The sequence below is a fragment of the Otolemur garnettii genome, unplaced genomic scaffold, assembly GCF_000181295.1.
Source record: "Otolemur garnettii isolate 467f Iridium unplaced genomic scaffold, OtoGar3 scaffold00011, whole genome shotgun sequence".
Classification (NCBI taxonomy): Eukaryota; Metazoa; Chordata; class Mammalia; order Primates; family Galagidae; genus Otolemur; species Otolemur garnettii.
The window spans coordinates 9,139,753-9,152,723 of record NW_003852406.1 but is presented as its reverse complement, the minus strand read 5'-3'; the positions used below and the strand labels follow the sequence as shown (position 1 = coordinate 9,152,723).

The 12,971-nt window shown below is 32.5% G+C and overlaps 1 protein-coding gene across 5 annotated transcripts in view; it reads left to right on the top strand.

Moving 5' to 3' along the window:
- The window catches only part of ZNF280D (zinc finger protein 280D), a 92,465-nt gene that overhangs the window by 27,713 nt on the left and 51,781 nt on the right, over positions 1-12,971 (top strand). For all 5 annotated transcript variants that reach the window (XR_002771949.1, XM_012801978.1, XM_003784375.2 and 2 more), the window contains exons 5-9: positions 398-463; positions 562-701; positions 7,951-8,068; positions 11,380-11,550; positions 11,701-11,810. Coding sequence is in view for 4 of the 5 variants with exons in the window: in XM_012801978.1 (XP_012657432.1) it covers positions 398-463; positions 562-701; positions 7,951-8,068; positions 11,380-11,550; positions 11,701-11,810 (605 nt within the window). In the remaining variant the exon portion in view is untranslated. The remainder of the gene's footprint in view (positions 1-397; positions 464-561; positions 702-7,950; positions 8,069-11,379; positions 11,551-11,700; positions 11,811-12,971) is intronic.

Sequence of the window (12,971 nt, the reverse complement as noted above, 5' to 3'; positions counted from 1 at the left end):
CAAGCAGTCCAGTCTATGCTCTGTTAGATTTTCTATTTTTAGTAGAGATGGGATCTCTCTCTTGCTCAGTCTGGTCTTGAACTCCTGAGCTCAAGTGGTCCACCTATCTTGGCCTCCCAGAGTGCTAGGATTACAGGTGTGAGCCATTTCACCCAGCCTAGATTTTGAGTTATAATGAGAAAGATCATTCTTACTTTGTGAAATAATTAATCCTGGTAATTTTGTGTCTTTGTTTCTTTAGTAAAGATATATGTGTTTAAAATTAACTATATTCTTTAAATCAGTGTTAAGTCATATACTTCTTCCGGGAATCTCTGTTTTCAATTCATGATTTTTATTATCTTAGTGCATATTTCGTTTAAATAATACATTTTAAAATAAATATAATTTTTTACAGATATTTTGAACAGAGTTAACCCCAGCTCATATTCAAGGGGACTAAAGAATGGCGTTCTCAGTCGAGGTACGATTTTTTTACTGATTTAAGTTTACAGTGCAATATTTTGACAAAATTAATTATATAGAAATATATTCAATATATTGTGTTTTTTAAAAATACAGGCATTACTGCTGCATTCAAGCCTACAAGTCAACACTACACGAATCCAACATCAAATCCAGTGGCTGCCTCACCAGTAAACTTTCGTTCTGAATCTAGATCTTCAGATAGTTCTGTTATTGTTCAGCCTTTTTCTAAACCTGTAAGTGTTTCTGAAACTACACTGTCAGCTTGGGTATATATATCAATATCAATAATGCCTCATTAAAATTTTGGACTATTATGAGTAGTCATCTAATAGAAGTATAATCAGTATCAGAAAATGTCACTATTTTTGTGATAGTTCAAGCAGTACTCAAAGTAAAAAGCAGGAGCTACCACCTAACCTGTTAATAAATCAGGTAACATGCTTAAATTGGTACAGTACTGAAAATGATGCATCAAAACACAAATAAAAGTATTACCAGTAATAGAGATTGCATAATGTCAAAATATTTAAGATTGCAAAGCAGGCCAGGTAATCTTAACTGGGGAAATTATCAAGCGGCTAGTATAGCTTTTTATTCTGTAAGCATTCCTTCATAGTTTATGTATTTAAAAAAACTCTTAACAAAAAGTAATAGATAATAGTTGTTAATATTTAGTGAGCTGCTAATATGTATAAGGCTTTGTGGTAAATACTATACATAAATTAATCCTATTTAATTCTTAAACATCATTATGAAGTAGTTGCTATTATTATCCCCATTTTATCATTGAGGAAACTGATGGTTATATAGGTTAAATGATTTACTCAAAATCACATAGCTGGCAGATGATGGATCTGGGATTAACCTATAGTTAATCCAGGCTAACCTATAGTTCATGTGTATATACACACACACATACATATATGTCGTACATAAATGTATACTTTTTTAAAAATGAAAGAATTGCCTTAGTTTAACAGTTCTCAATATGTCTGCAGTTCTCTGCTGTTCCCCAAGACTATTTCAGGGGCTTAAGACTCAACACTTGTCATTTTAATCAAGGATTATTTGCCTTTTCAACTGTGTTGACATTTGCACTGATGATATTAAAGCAATGGTGGGTAAACTACTGGTGCCTGAGTGTGAATCGAGGTATTACCACCAAACTATACTTGTAGTTTTTGTGTTAGTTACTCATTATGCATTCACAGTCAAAAAATATTCTAACTGTACTCAATTTTCTTTTCTCTGTCTCTCTCCTCTTTTCTTTTTTGAGACAGTTTCACTTTGTTGCCCTGGGTAGAGTGCCATGGTGTCATAGCTTACAGCAACCTCAAACTCAGGCTCAAATGATTCTCTCACCTCAGCCTCTTAAGTAGCTGGGACTAGAGGTGCCTGCTAACAATGCCCAGCTATTTTTAGAGATGGAATCTCACTCTTCTTTTTTTTTTTTTTTTTTGAGACAGTCTCACAGTGTCACCCTCAGAAGAGTACAGTGGCGTCACAGCTCACAGCAACCTCAAATTCTTGGGCTTAAGCTATTCTCTTGCCTCAAACTCCCAAGTAGCTGGGACTACCGGTGCCCACCACAATGCCCAGCTATGTTTTTGTTGCAGTTGTCATTATTTAGCAGGTCTGGGCTGGATTAGAATCCTACAGCCTCAGTGTAGGTGGCTGGTGCTGTAACCACTGAGCTACAGGTGCCAAGCCTGTACTCAGTTTTATTGATGAAGTATTAAAATGTTACTAGTTTTGTTAATTCCCTATCCTTGAATATCATTATGTCTTTTAAGATATTTTGTGTGGTGAAATGGGGAGCATGCATAAAGTGCTTGTGTGTTTGAAGTATGATGATTATCTTGAGAAAAAGCACTTGTGTGATTGAATTGTGAGCTAAACTACCTGTTTTTTAAAAAAGAATTACACCATTTTTACTTCAACCAATGACTGACAAACCATGGTTTATTAGTTTATTAGTTATTTATTTGTGTGTATCAACATTGCTGTAAACTTACATGGCTTAAAGCAACATATATTTATTGTCTGTCAGTATCCCATTTTCTTGGCTTAGCTAGATCCTTTGTTGAGAGACTCAAAAGGCTCCATTCAAGAAGTGGTCCTTGAAGTTGTAGTCTCATCTAAAACTGCTGGGGAAGTATCTACTTTCAAGGTGACACGGGTGTTGGAAACCTTAAGTCCTCAAGGGTTGTTGGACTGAGAGTCTCGGTATTTTGTTGGTTTTTTGCAGGCTGCTTGCTAGGTTCATCCTCCAACATGGTTGCTTGCTTCCTCAAATCAAGAGAGTCCTTTGCTTAGGTAACATCATGTACCTAATCATGTACACAAAAGCAAATATCTTGATTATTAGTCATCTTTGCCATATTCCGTTGGTTGGAGACAAGTCAGAGTTGCTATTTAACACTCAGATGGAGAGAATCACAAAGGACATGGAGTCAGGACCTGGGGATCATGGAGGCCACTTTAGAGTCTGTTTGCCGTGCATGGTTACTGAATCTTGAATGTTTGTCAGATATGATATACACTCAAAACTGAAATAATTGAACCTATAACTGAAAGGAAAACAACCAATAGTAATATTGCCAATGGTAAAATTTTAGATTTTAAGCAAAATTGGAATTTTGGAAAACTTTTATCTGTCACCATGATCTTGACAGCTTTCTAATACCTGAAGACTTTTCTGATAGGTCGTAGTATTAATTAATAAATATATTTTAATTTATTTATTTATTAAATCATTAATGCATAGATCATGTATATATTAATGCATGTATGGGGTACAATGTGCTGATTTCATATAGAATTAGCATTTATATCAAACTGGTTAATATAAACCTCATCTCATTTACTTAATTATTGTTAAGACATTTATACTCTATACTTAATAAATCTGACAAATATCTTTGCATTATGCACCATAGGTGTGATCTCACCATTCACCTTCCCTTGATCTGACCTCCCTTGATCTGACCTCCTTTTCCATCCCCTCTCCTCCCTCCTTCATCCTGATAAACATTTTTTTTAATATTGTGAATGATGTCAACATTTGGAAGATAGGCACAATTTTATGAAACCATTATTTTCCAAATAACCAGTGTATATGTTAAAAAATTATTCATGGGTATTAAGAACCATTTAAAATCTAAGGTAGGACAGTGATTTTAATGGATCAGAATACAGAAAGTTCGCACATGTGGCTTTTAGATTTTACACTGCAACAAACCTTTACCAACTTTTGAGTTTTGGTGTGGTATCAAATAGTATATTAAGAGTTACCTTAAAATGCTGTTAAAATACTTCTTTTTTTCATGTGCATAAAAGAAGCCAGATTTTTTTTTTATATCCTTCACCAAAATAGTTGTCCTAGCAGATTGAAATTAGAAGCAGTAAGCATTTTTGATTAGGCTAGACATTTAAGAGATTTGCAAAGATGTAAAACAATGTAAAAAACAATGTAAAACACTAATTCTTTTTGTGTTCACAAGTCATTTTTCATAAATATTTATGTTAATTTGTAATGGGTTTATTATTTAAAAATGAATTAATATATTTAAAATATCTTATGTGTTTTAATTTTGAGTATGGTAAATATTGATAAATATAACCAACATGAACAAAAATTCTTTTTGGGTTTAATGATGTTTAGCTGTAAAAGGGGTCCCGAAGCCAAAGATTTATAATACTACTGTTTTAGAGAAACGGTAATAAATTTAAAATAGTTTCAGACGTCTTCAAACTATGGCCCGTGGGCCACATGCAGCCCACCTAGTACATTTATCTGGCCTGCTAGGGGTTTTTGCCACTGCTGCTTGTCCTGCTTAGCAGCCGACTCGTCCCGGGGCCGCAGTCTGGCCCTCCAACAGTCTGAGGGACAGTGAACTGGCCCCCTGTTTAAAAAGTTTGAGGACCCTGATAGTAAGAATAATAAAGGCAACTGTTGAGTCTCTATCTTGGGCCCTCCAAGGTTCCACAGGCTATTTTTAACTATGTAACAGGTATTTCTGAAGATGGGCCATCACCCAGAATGTAAAAATTCTTAATTATTAGTTGGAATTAAATTAATCCAGTGGTTTTCTCATGCTTAGTATAAGCTGTTTGGCATTTGAGAGACACGAAAACCTGGAAAACTTCATTATTTGATAGTTTGATGGATAAATATCTTTCCAATATTGAACCTGGAGAGGAGAAAAAAAATGTATAAAGCAAGGGTTGGTATCTTTGGTGTTACAAAAGATGCAATAAAAATGAGAAATTTCTGGCTTGGCACCTGTGGCTCAAGTGGCTAAGGCATCAGCCACATACACCTAAGGTGGCAGGTTTGAATCCAGCCCGGGCCAGCCAAACAACAACGATGGCTGCAACCAAAAAAAAAAAAAAAAAATAGCTAGGCATTGTGGCAGATGCCTGTAGTCCCAGCTACTTGGGAGGCTGAGGCAGGAGACTTGCTTGAGCTCAGGAGTCGGAGGTTGCTGTGAACTGTGATGCCATGGCACTCTACCCAGGGGGACAGCTTGAGGCTCTGTCTCAAAAAAAAAAAAAAAAAAAAAGAGAAATTTCTGACTCAAGATGTTTTGTTTCTGTGATATAGTCTTGTTTGTCTTTGAGACAGAGTCTCACTCTGTTGCTATGGGTAGAGTTCTGTGGCATCATCATAGCTCACGGCAACTTCAAACTCTTGGATTCAGTTGCTCCTTTGACCTTAGCCTCCCAAGTTGCTGGAACTACAGGCACCTGCCACCACACCTAGCTAGTTTTTCTATTTTTTGTAGAGACAGGGTCTCAGTCTCACTCTTGTTGGTCTTCAACTCCTGAGCTGAAGCAACCCACCTGCCTTGGCCTCCCATATTGCTAGGATTACAGGTGTGAGCCAACAAGCTCATGTGCTTTCCTAATCATGGGGTTCTTTAAGAAATAAGGAGATTTTGCCAATTAATCTAGGTGAGGCCTGGAAATAATACCTTTAAAAAAAACTCTCCAAGTGATTCTACCATGCAGTCAAGGTTAAGAATGATAAGAGATAACATTATATTCTGGTATGAACTGAGGATCCTATTGAAGGAACTTTTCTCTGCATTTGGGAAGCTATTAGTTTTAATCAGTTATAATTGATAGTTTATTTTATGTCATGTTTTGTGTGTGGTCTTACTTTTTCAAGGAGTGTCTTTGTATCTCAACATTTCATGTAGGCAGAGATGGGCTATATTGTCATTACTGTTATCACTTATAAAGACAGTGTGATAGAGCTTGAGGGCCCAGGCTTTGTAATCAGTCAAACCTGGGTTCTAATTCCACCTCCAAGAACCTTACTCAACCACATCTACCTTAGTTTACCCATTTATAAAATGGGGAATAATAGTAGGTCATCATTAATACTGTTACGATAACTACTTGATATAATACATGTACTCTGATGAGCAAGTACATGGAAAACATATAATTGTGGCTGTTATTTCAGCACGAACAGTAAATAACTTGAAGCTCAAGTGACTTGCCCAAGGCGACCTTATTAAATAGTGTTCAGCTCTTTTAAATCCCAGTCTAGTGCCTTTTCTACTGTTAATTATTATATTTATTCTCTGTGAACTGTTTTATAAGACATTAAAAATTCCCTGTTGGAGACTTATTTTACCCAGTTATTTATTGAATAACATGTTATCTGCTTTCTGAAATTGTGGTACTTCATTAACCAGAGTTGTTGTTTAGGAAAGTATTTGACACTATTAATTACATTATACCTCTGCTAAAGAACTATTTTGGAAAATGCAAGGAAATATTTTCCATTTTTTCAAGTGCAGATATTTGGAGAAAATACTTAGTAGGGATTGTGTTTGGTTATATTATAGTTAAATCAGATGGCATTATTTATTTCTTTTTTATTTATTTTTTTAGTACTGCATATTAAAGTTCAAATGCCTCTGTTTGCCTATTAGGCCTCAAATTTCTAGAAGTGGTTTGAGTTACTTCAATAACCTATTCCTATGATTTCTTAATAAATCCATGTTAGTAAGAAAGCAAACTTCTTGAAGCCTAATTATTTCTTAATTTATAAACCTTATGTTTCTTTTTATAAAATAATATATATTTTGAGGGAGAATTTAGAAGAGGGAAAGGCCTCACTAGGTACCATATTGTATATGCAGATGCGTATTGCTCTTTTTTCATTAAACATTCTACTTTAAATCCTACTTGGAACAGCTTATCATTCGATATTTCTACAAAAACATGATATTAATGATCCCCTGATAGTTTATCCATTTAACCATTTTCTACTTTGTACAAAGTGACTATCTTTTTCCCTTTTAATTTTTAAGCATTCTTAATCTTAGAACTTTTGCTTGTTTATTATGACATGTATTATAGAATGGTCCAAAAGTCACTCTGAGAGCTTGCTCTCCACAGAGTGTCTTTAGTAAATACATTTAGTACATTTTGTATGTATCAGTATACTTAATATGTAAGAGTATTGGAGTATGTATATCCCTAAATAATATTGATCATACCTTTCATGATTGTTATACAATATATGTGTATATATATGCTTACATATAAATTTGTACTTCTTAATACTTGACTACATTATGATTCATCTTACACTTTTCACTCCTCTCTAAGATCTTCCTGTTAGCTTGGACCACCCTTTCTCTGATGGAAAGGCTGAAACTTCCCTTGTGTCTCAAGGCTTTTAGGATTGTTACAGCTGGCCCAAATCACACCTATAAACAGCCTCTGTTCTAAATCCTATCTGCTTGACATTCTTATTTCTTCATCCTACTGACCAGGTTACTTCATATTTGCCAGACAGAAGATTTCCTTCAGCATGGCTTTCTGTGGGGTAATGGGAAATGTGGGGGCGTGTTTGTTCTCATTCTGACCCATAGCTTTTACATTTCCAAAATTTGTATCATATAATATATTTATCCTTATTTGCGATGGACAATACCACAGACCGGTTCCCAGATTGGATGTGGATTTTTAGAGGTATAGAAGCTTTCAATGTTTGTAGTCATGTCAATATGTTTTCTCTTTTTCTTTTTTCTTTTGTCCAAAGGATTTTCCAGGTTCTATTACTTGCTTCTTGATGGCAGCACTGCCTGTACGAGTCTTACTGATAATACTCTTGGTTTATCTTTCTTTTATCTTGAATAAATTGGACTAGAATTTGCCCCCTATTTTAGTTTTCTAGTCAAGAATAAACCAGCTCTAAGTAATAGCTTGCTTTTAGGTTCAGTAGATAATTTTGACAAAGTAATAATTACTTTGTATTTTTTAACTTACTAATAATTGAATCACTAAAGGTTATTCTTAGAATATTGGCATATGATTAAATTTACTTTTATAACAATTTATAAAATAATTCTTGTATACTTAAATGAAATTACTATTATATACTATATACATTAATAATTACATTAAAGTAATTACAACTATGTTGTATAATATTCTTCCTTTGAACTATTTTAACAGGGTTATATAATGAACTCATCACGAGTTGTAGCTAATAAGTCTTCAGAGTTTCTGTTTGACTTGACCCAGGATACAGGATTATCACATTACCAAGGGGGACCAACACTTTCTATAGCAGGTTGGTTTTAGTACTTTTTCATAAAAATTATAAAAAGAAACTTGGTGAATGTGCATATAGGATTGATTTTCTGTTTTGAAGTTAGTACCTTTGTGTGAAGTTTTTCATATATCATAAGGTAAAATGGCTCTAATAGTTCTTGAATGCTTTTCTTGGATGATTTTTACATAAAATCTTAATAATAAAATATTTTATTTCTTCATATTAAATAGGTTAAGTAGATTTGAGATCATCACATAGAGCCAATCATGGGCTGAAAAAACTTAAAATAATTACTATGAATTAGAGAAGTCTTTGGTACTCCAAATACATTTAAAAGTGTTAGTTTCTTTGACCAGTAGTATGAAAAAGGATATGGTTATAGTTGATTTCTTAATTATGTTACTGTTTTCTAATGCAATAAATGAGTTTAATATAATAGTGAAATATGATTATAAAGTGACTACAATAAAGAAATAGTGATTTTTACATAGTAAGTACACAGTAAAGTTCTGTCAAAGAAATAATAAATTTTCTTTGTGAAAGATTTAAAGTTTTTTTAGTATATGCTGTAACAAAGTTCTTCACTAACCTAAAATAAATTACTGTATTATAAAAGAATTAAATTGACAATTTCCTGTAATCAAAGCAATTATTCTTTGTATATTAGTGATTTGTATTTGAATACTTGACTAAATAGAGATGAGTTTTTTGAAATTTTTATATATTTTTTACTAACAAAATCAGTATGGAGATTTTATTTATTTATTATTTTTTGAGATGGACTCTCACCTTGTCACCCTTAGTAGAGTGCCATGGTGTCATAGCTCACAGCAACCTCAAATTGTGCTTGTCTGCAGTGTGGAGAATTTACCAAATTCGCCCCCAGTTATTCTTACAGTAACACTAGGGCTTAATCTCTTTTCCCTTTTAATGATACTTTGTTTGATATTTACTTTTCTGGGTGTTGCTTAATAAAAATCTAGTTCACAAAATAGGTAAGAACCAAAAGAAACAGGGAGAAAAAAATAGCGGTGGTTGGTCTGGTTTTACAAAGCCTGGGGACTTCATTCATAGAAAAAGTCTGAATTCTTGAAACTTCTTGGGATTAAGGACAGTGACTCCTGTTCTCCTTCTAAGTTTTCTTTGTTAGCCTGAGCATTAAGTAGGAGGATTGGTACGGTGTATGTTGGAACCTCTATTCATAAGATTTTTGTAGTCTTTATTAAGTCACCTAACACTAACTCATATTGTTAAAATGGAGATAATTTTTCTTGTATAATACATTCATTCTCTACTCCTGGAACCCACCATGTGGAGATAAAATTTTAATTCTTGATTCTTGCTCTACTTTATTCAGGGCTTTTTTGATGCCCAATAAGATAAATAAAATGTGAAAATGCATTATAAGCTTTACAAAACTTGACAACAGTTGTTATGATTGATAATCATGAATGATATATGCTGTGTGTTCAGTAGCATAATTAGCAGACTACTCTCTAGGGCAGCAGTTCTCAACCTGTGGGTTGTGACCCATAGAGGTTGCATCATTGGGAAGGTTGAGAACCACTGCTCTAGGGAGATGGTGGAAGTTTGGAGAAGCTTAATCTTGAATGAGAACAGGATTTTTACTGGCAGAAGTAGAGCCATTGAGGGTAGGTAATAGCACAAGCCAAACACAACAGAGATGAAATAAAGGGTCCAAATTTAAAGCAAACACAGAGTGATTTTATTTAACCTTGAGATTTCTCAATGTTAAAAATTCCTGTATTCAGACAGTCTATTTTAGCCTGCTGTATATTCAGTTGTGTAATTCAAAATACCAACACTTTTTGGTTTTTAGGTAATCTATCTAAACATCTCACAAGAATGCTACTGTGATTACCCAAACTCTTTCCTTCTTACCCACAGTGTATCTATCTCAAGTACTTTGAATTTGAGGGGAAAAAAAGCATTTTTATGTTATCTCAAAGGGTGAAACAGGAGCCAGCTAGTCTTTATACTCTTATTTTTCTGGCATGTTTACTCTTAATAAAAAACTGACAGGTGAATTTATTAAAATAATTATTTTTTTCCCCTGTAAAGTAAGATATAAAATATTTTGTTAGTAATGATAATACCCATCATTTATTACTGAGTGCTTTCTGTGTACCACATATTTTGTTTACTGCTTTAAATATATAGTCTTATTTAATCTTCAAAGCAGCTCTGTAAAATAAAGTATTATATGTGCATAGTTTATTTTATAAAAGAGTAAATTAAGGCTCTGAAATTAGTTAAGCTCAGAATATATAGGTAGAGAGTAACAAGGTCTGAATTTGATTTATCTGACTTAAAAGCCCTAGAATATTTATAATAAATTTACTTTATCACTTTTAGTATACAGTTGGAAGCATTAAAATATGCTATACAGGTTTAGAGCCTTTTTTCCAGGGTACAGCTGCATGTTATGTTCTAAAAGGACTATGCCTAGCTTGGTTATAGTCTGAATGTCTCCATTTCTCTTGATAATGCATTAAATAAGGCTAAAATTCGTTAGCTGCAAGTTAGTGGTTTTCAAATAGAAAAGGATTTTTAAGAATGAATGAATGATTACATTGTTATACAAAAGTCTAATAAATAGGAAAAAGTTTCTCTGTCAGACATGCACAATATATTCCCTAAAATGAACCCATTAAGCTTTGGGTAACTTAGTGTGAGAATCATTATACTAACTACTTCTCTTATGTACCCTTTCATATGAACAAATAAAATATCCAAGATTAGTTATTTCTACTTTGTACATAGCAGTAGACGGGCAATATCACCTAAAGCCATGAGTAGACTTCTCAGTTTAAGTGGGAAAAAAAACACCATCAGGTGTTTTAAGTTGTTAAATAAAAAAGCATCCTAAGGGTCACTCTATATTTTTGAAACAAAAATTGTTGTTGTTTTGCTTTTATAAATCCTAATGCGCTCAGTGCATTTAAGTATCAAAGGCAATTCATTTGCAGGAACTTAGTTTAGAATATACTCTTTTTTTTTTTAGTGGGACTATTTTGATCTGGCATCTTTTGTAATTATATATTTATTTGAAAATGTACTTAGAATTTTCTTGCACAGAAAGATTATTTTATAAATTATTCAAATATTTATATATTCCAGAAAAAATGTATGTACTTATTCTTCACACCCCTGGGGTTTGAGTCACATCACATTTTATTATTATCATTTGTATGATATAATAACTCAATTATATTACCTTTAATTTAAATCCAGAGTATTTTTATTTAGATGTAAGCCCTATCCTAAAGTGTTTTAAAATATTTTCCTCACTGTTTAAATCATTGCAGGTATGAATGAAAGTTCACTTTTGTCAAAACGTCCTTCTACTTCTGAAGTAAATAGTGTTAATCCAAAAAAGCCTAAGCCCAGTGAAAGTGTTTCTGGAGTAAATTCCCCAGATGTATGCCCTTTAGTTAAATCTCCTTCAGTGACATCTTCTCAGGCTGTGCCTTCAAAAGGTAAATATGAAATCTGGTATACCAAAAGAAATTATAGTAAGTACATATGAATTTTAGACATTGTTATAAATTTTAAAACTATCTTTATTGGTTATTTAAGGTTAAAAAATGATGACTTTTGAAATCATAAATGTTCTGAATTTATTTTAGGTACAAATTCCTCATCAAGTCAATCTAAAAATGGAACACCATTTCCAAGAGCTTGTCCAAAGTGCAATATTCATTTCAATCTTTTGGATCCTTTGAAAAATCACATGAAGGTAAAATTCTGAAAGTTTAATTTTTAAAAATAATTTTTTGTAAAACCCTTAAAATACTGATGATTTATTTATAGTAAATAATTATCTAGAAATCTTTTCATATGGGTATTTCTGTGTAACTTAGGTAAAAAGTTACATTTATTGTGATTATAAATTGTGATTTTAAAACTCTTTTTTAATCAAATTTAAAAAGTTAAGTTTATATAGATTATAATATGCTTATTCTAATTTTTAAAATAATGTATTAATCACAATATTTTATTCACGAATTATGCTGTTATTCAAACTTCTTATAGAAGAGGCATTTTATCATGTTTAGTCTTTCATATAGCTTAAAAATTCTGTTACCTTATTTCTATGTCCATGTTAACGTGTACATGTCACATTGCACAATGAAAGTCTGAGTTTTAGATTTTTAATTTGCAGCAATCATATCTGAATTCCAAAGGGTGGAATATTTCACGTGAAATATTTTAACTCAGTCCATAATATAGTTCATATAATTATTATAATTTGACCATTTTATTGGTGTAGAAGGCTCTTGAATTTAGGTTATTTAAGAAATTTTCAAAGTACTAAGGAAATATGAGTGTAAGTAACAGTTCAAATACTGCTGGTAAATGTTACAGTATTCTACCCTGTCTGGGTAAAGAGAATTCTGCATTCTGTTTAGGTGCCCAGTATAAATGGCAGGAAAGGGGAAAAGACAAAGCAATGTGGATTATGTGAGGAAAAGAAGAAAGGAGAAAAAGGGTGCATTGGTAAAGAAGTGACTTAGGAAAAGTTCTTGCTCACTATTTCAGAGATTGACAAATTTTTACTAAAATTCATCATTTTATAAAATGGTAGAAAATAAAGGAGTTTTAAAAAATTTCAAATGCAGTTATTTTATTCATGTACAAAACTATATTTGGTAGCTAACTACTTCCAGCTCCATAAGTATAACCCTTGATAACTGCCCTTTGTGCTTTGGTCTTATATGAAAATTATCTTGTAAAGTGCTTTCAATTTATATTTTATATCTTGCATTACAGATGGAGAGGAAAAAAAGGCTGTTATCTATTTAACTTTTTAAGTAGGTAATATAGTCATATGATTCAAAATCAAAAATCCTACAAAGGTATACAAGTGAAGAATCTTTTTTTTTTTTTTTTTTTGCGA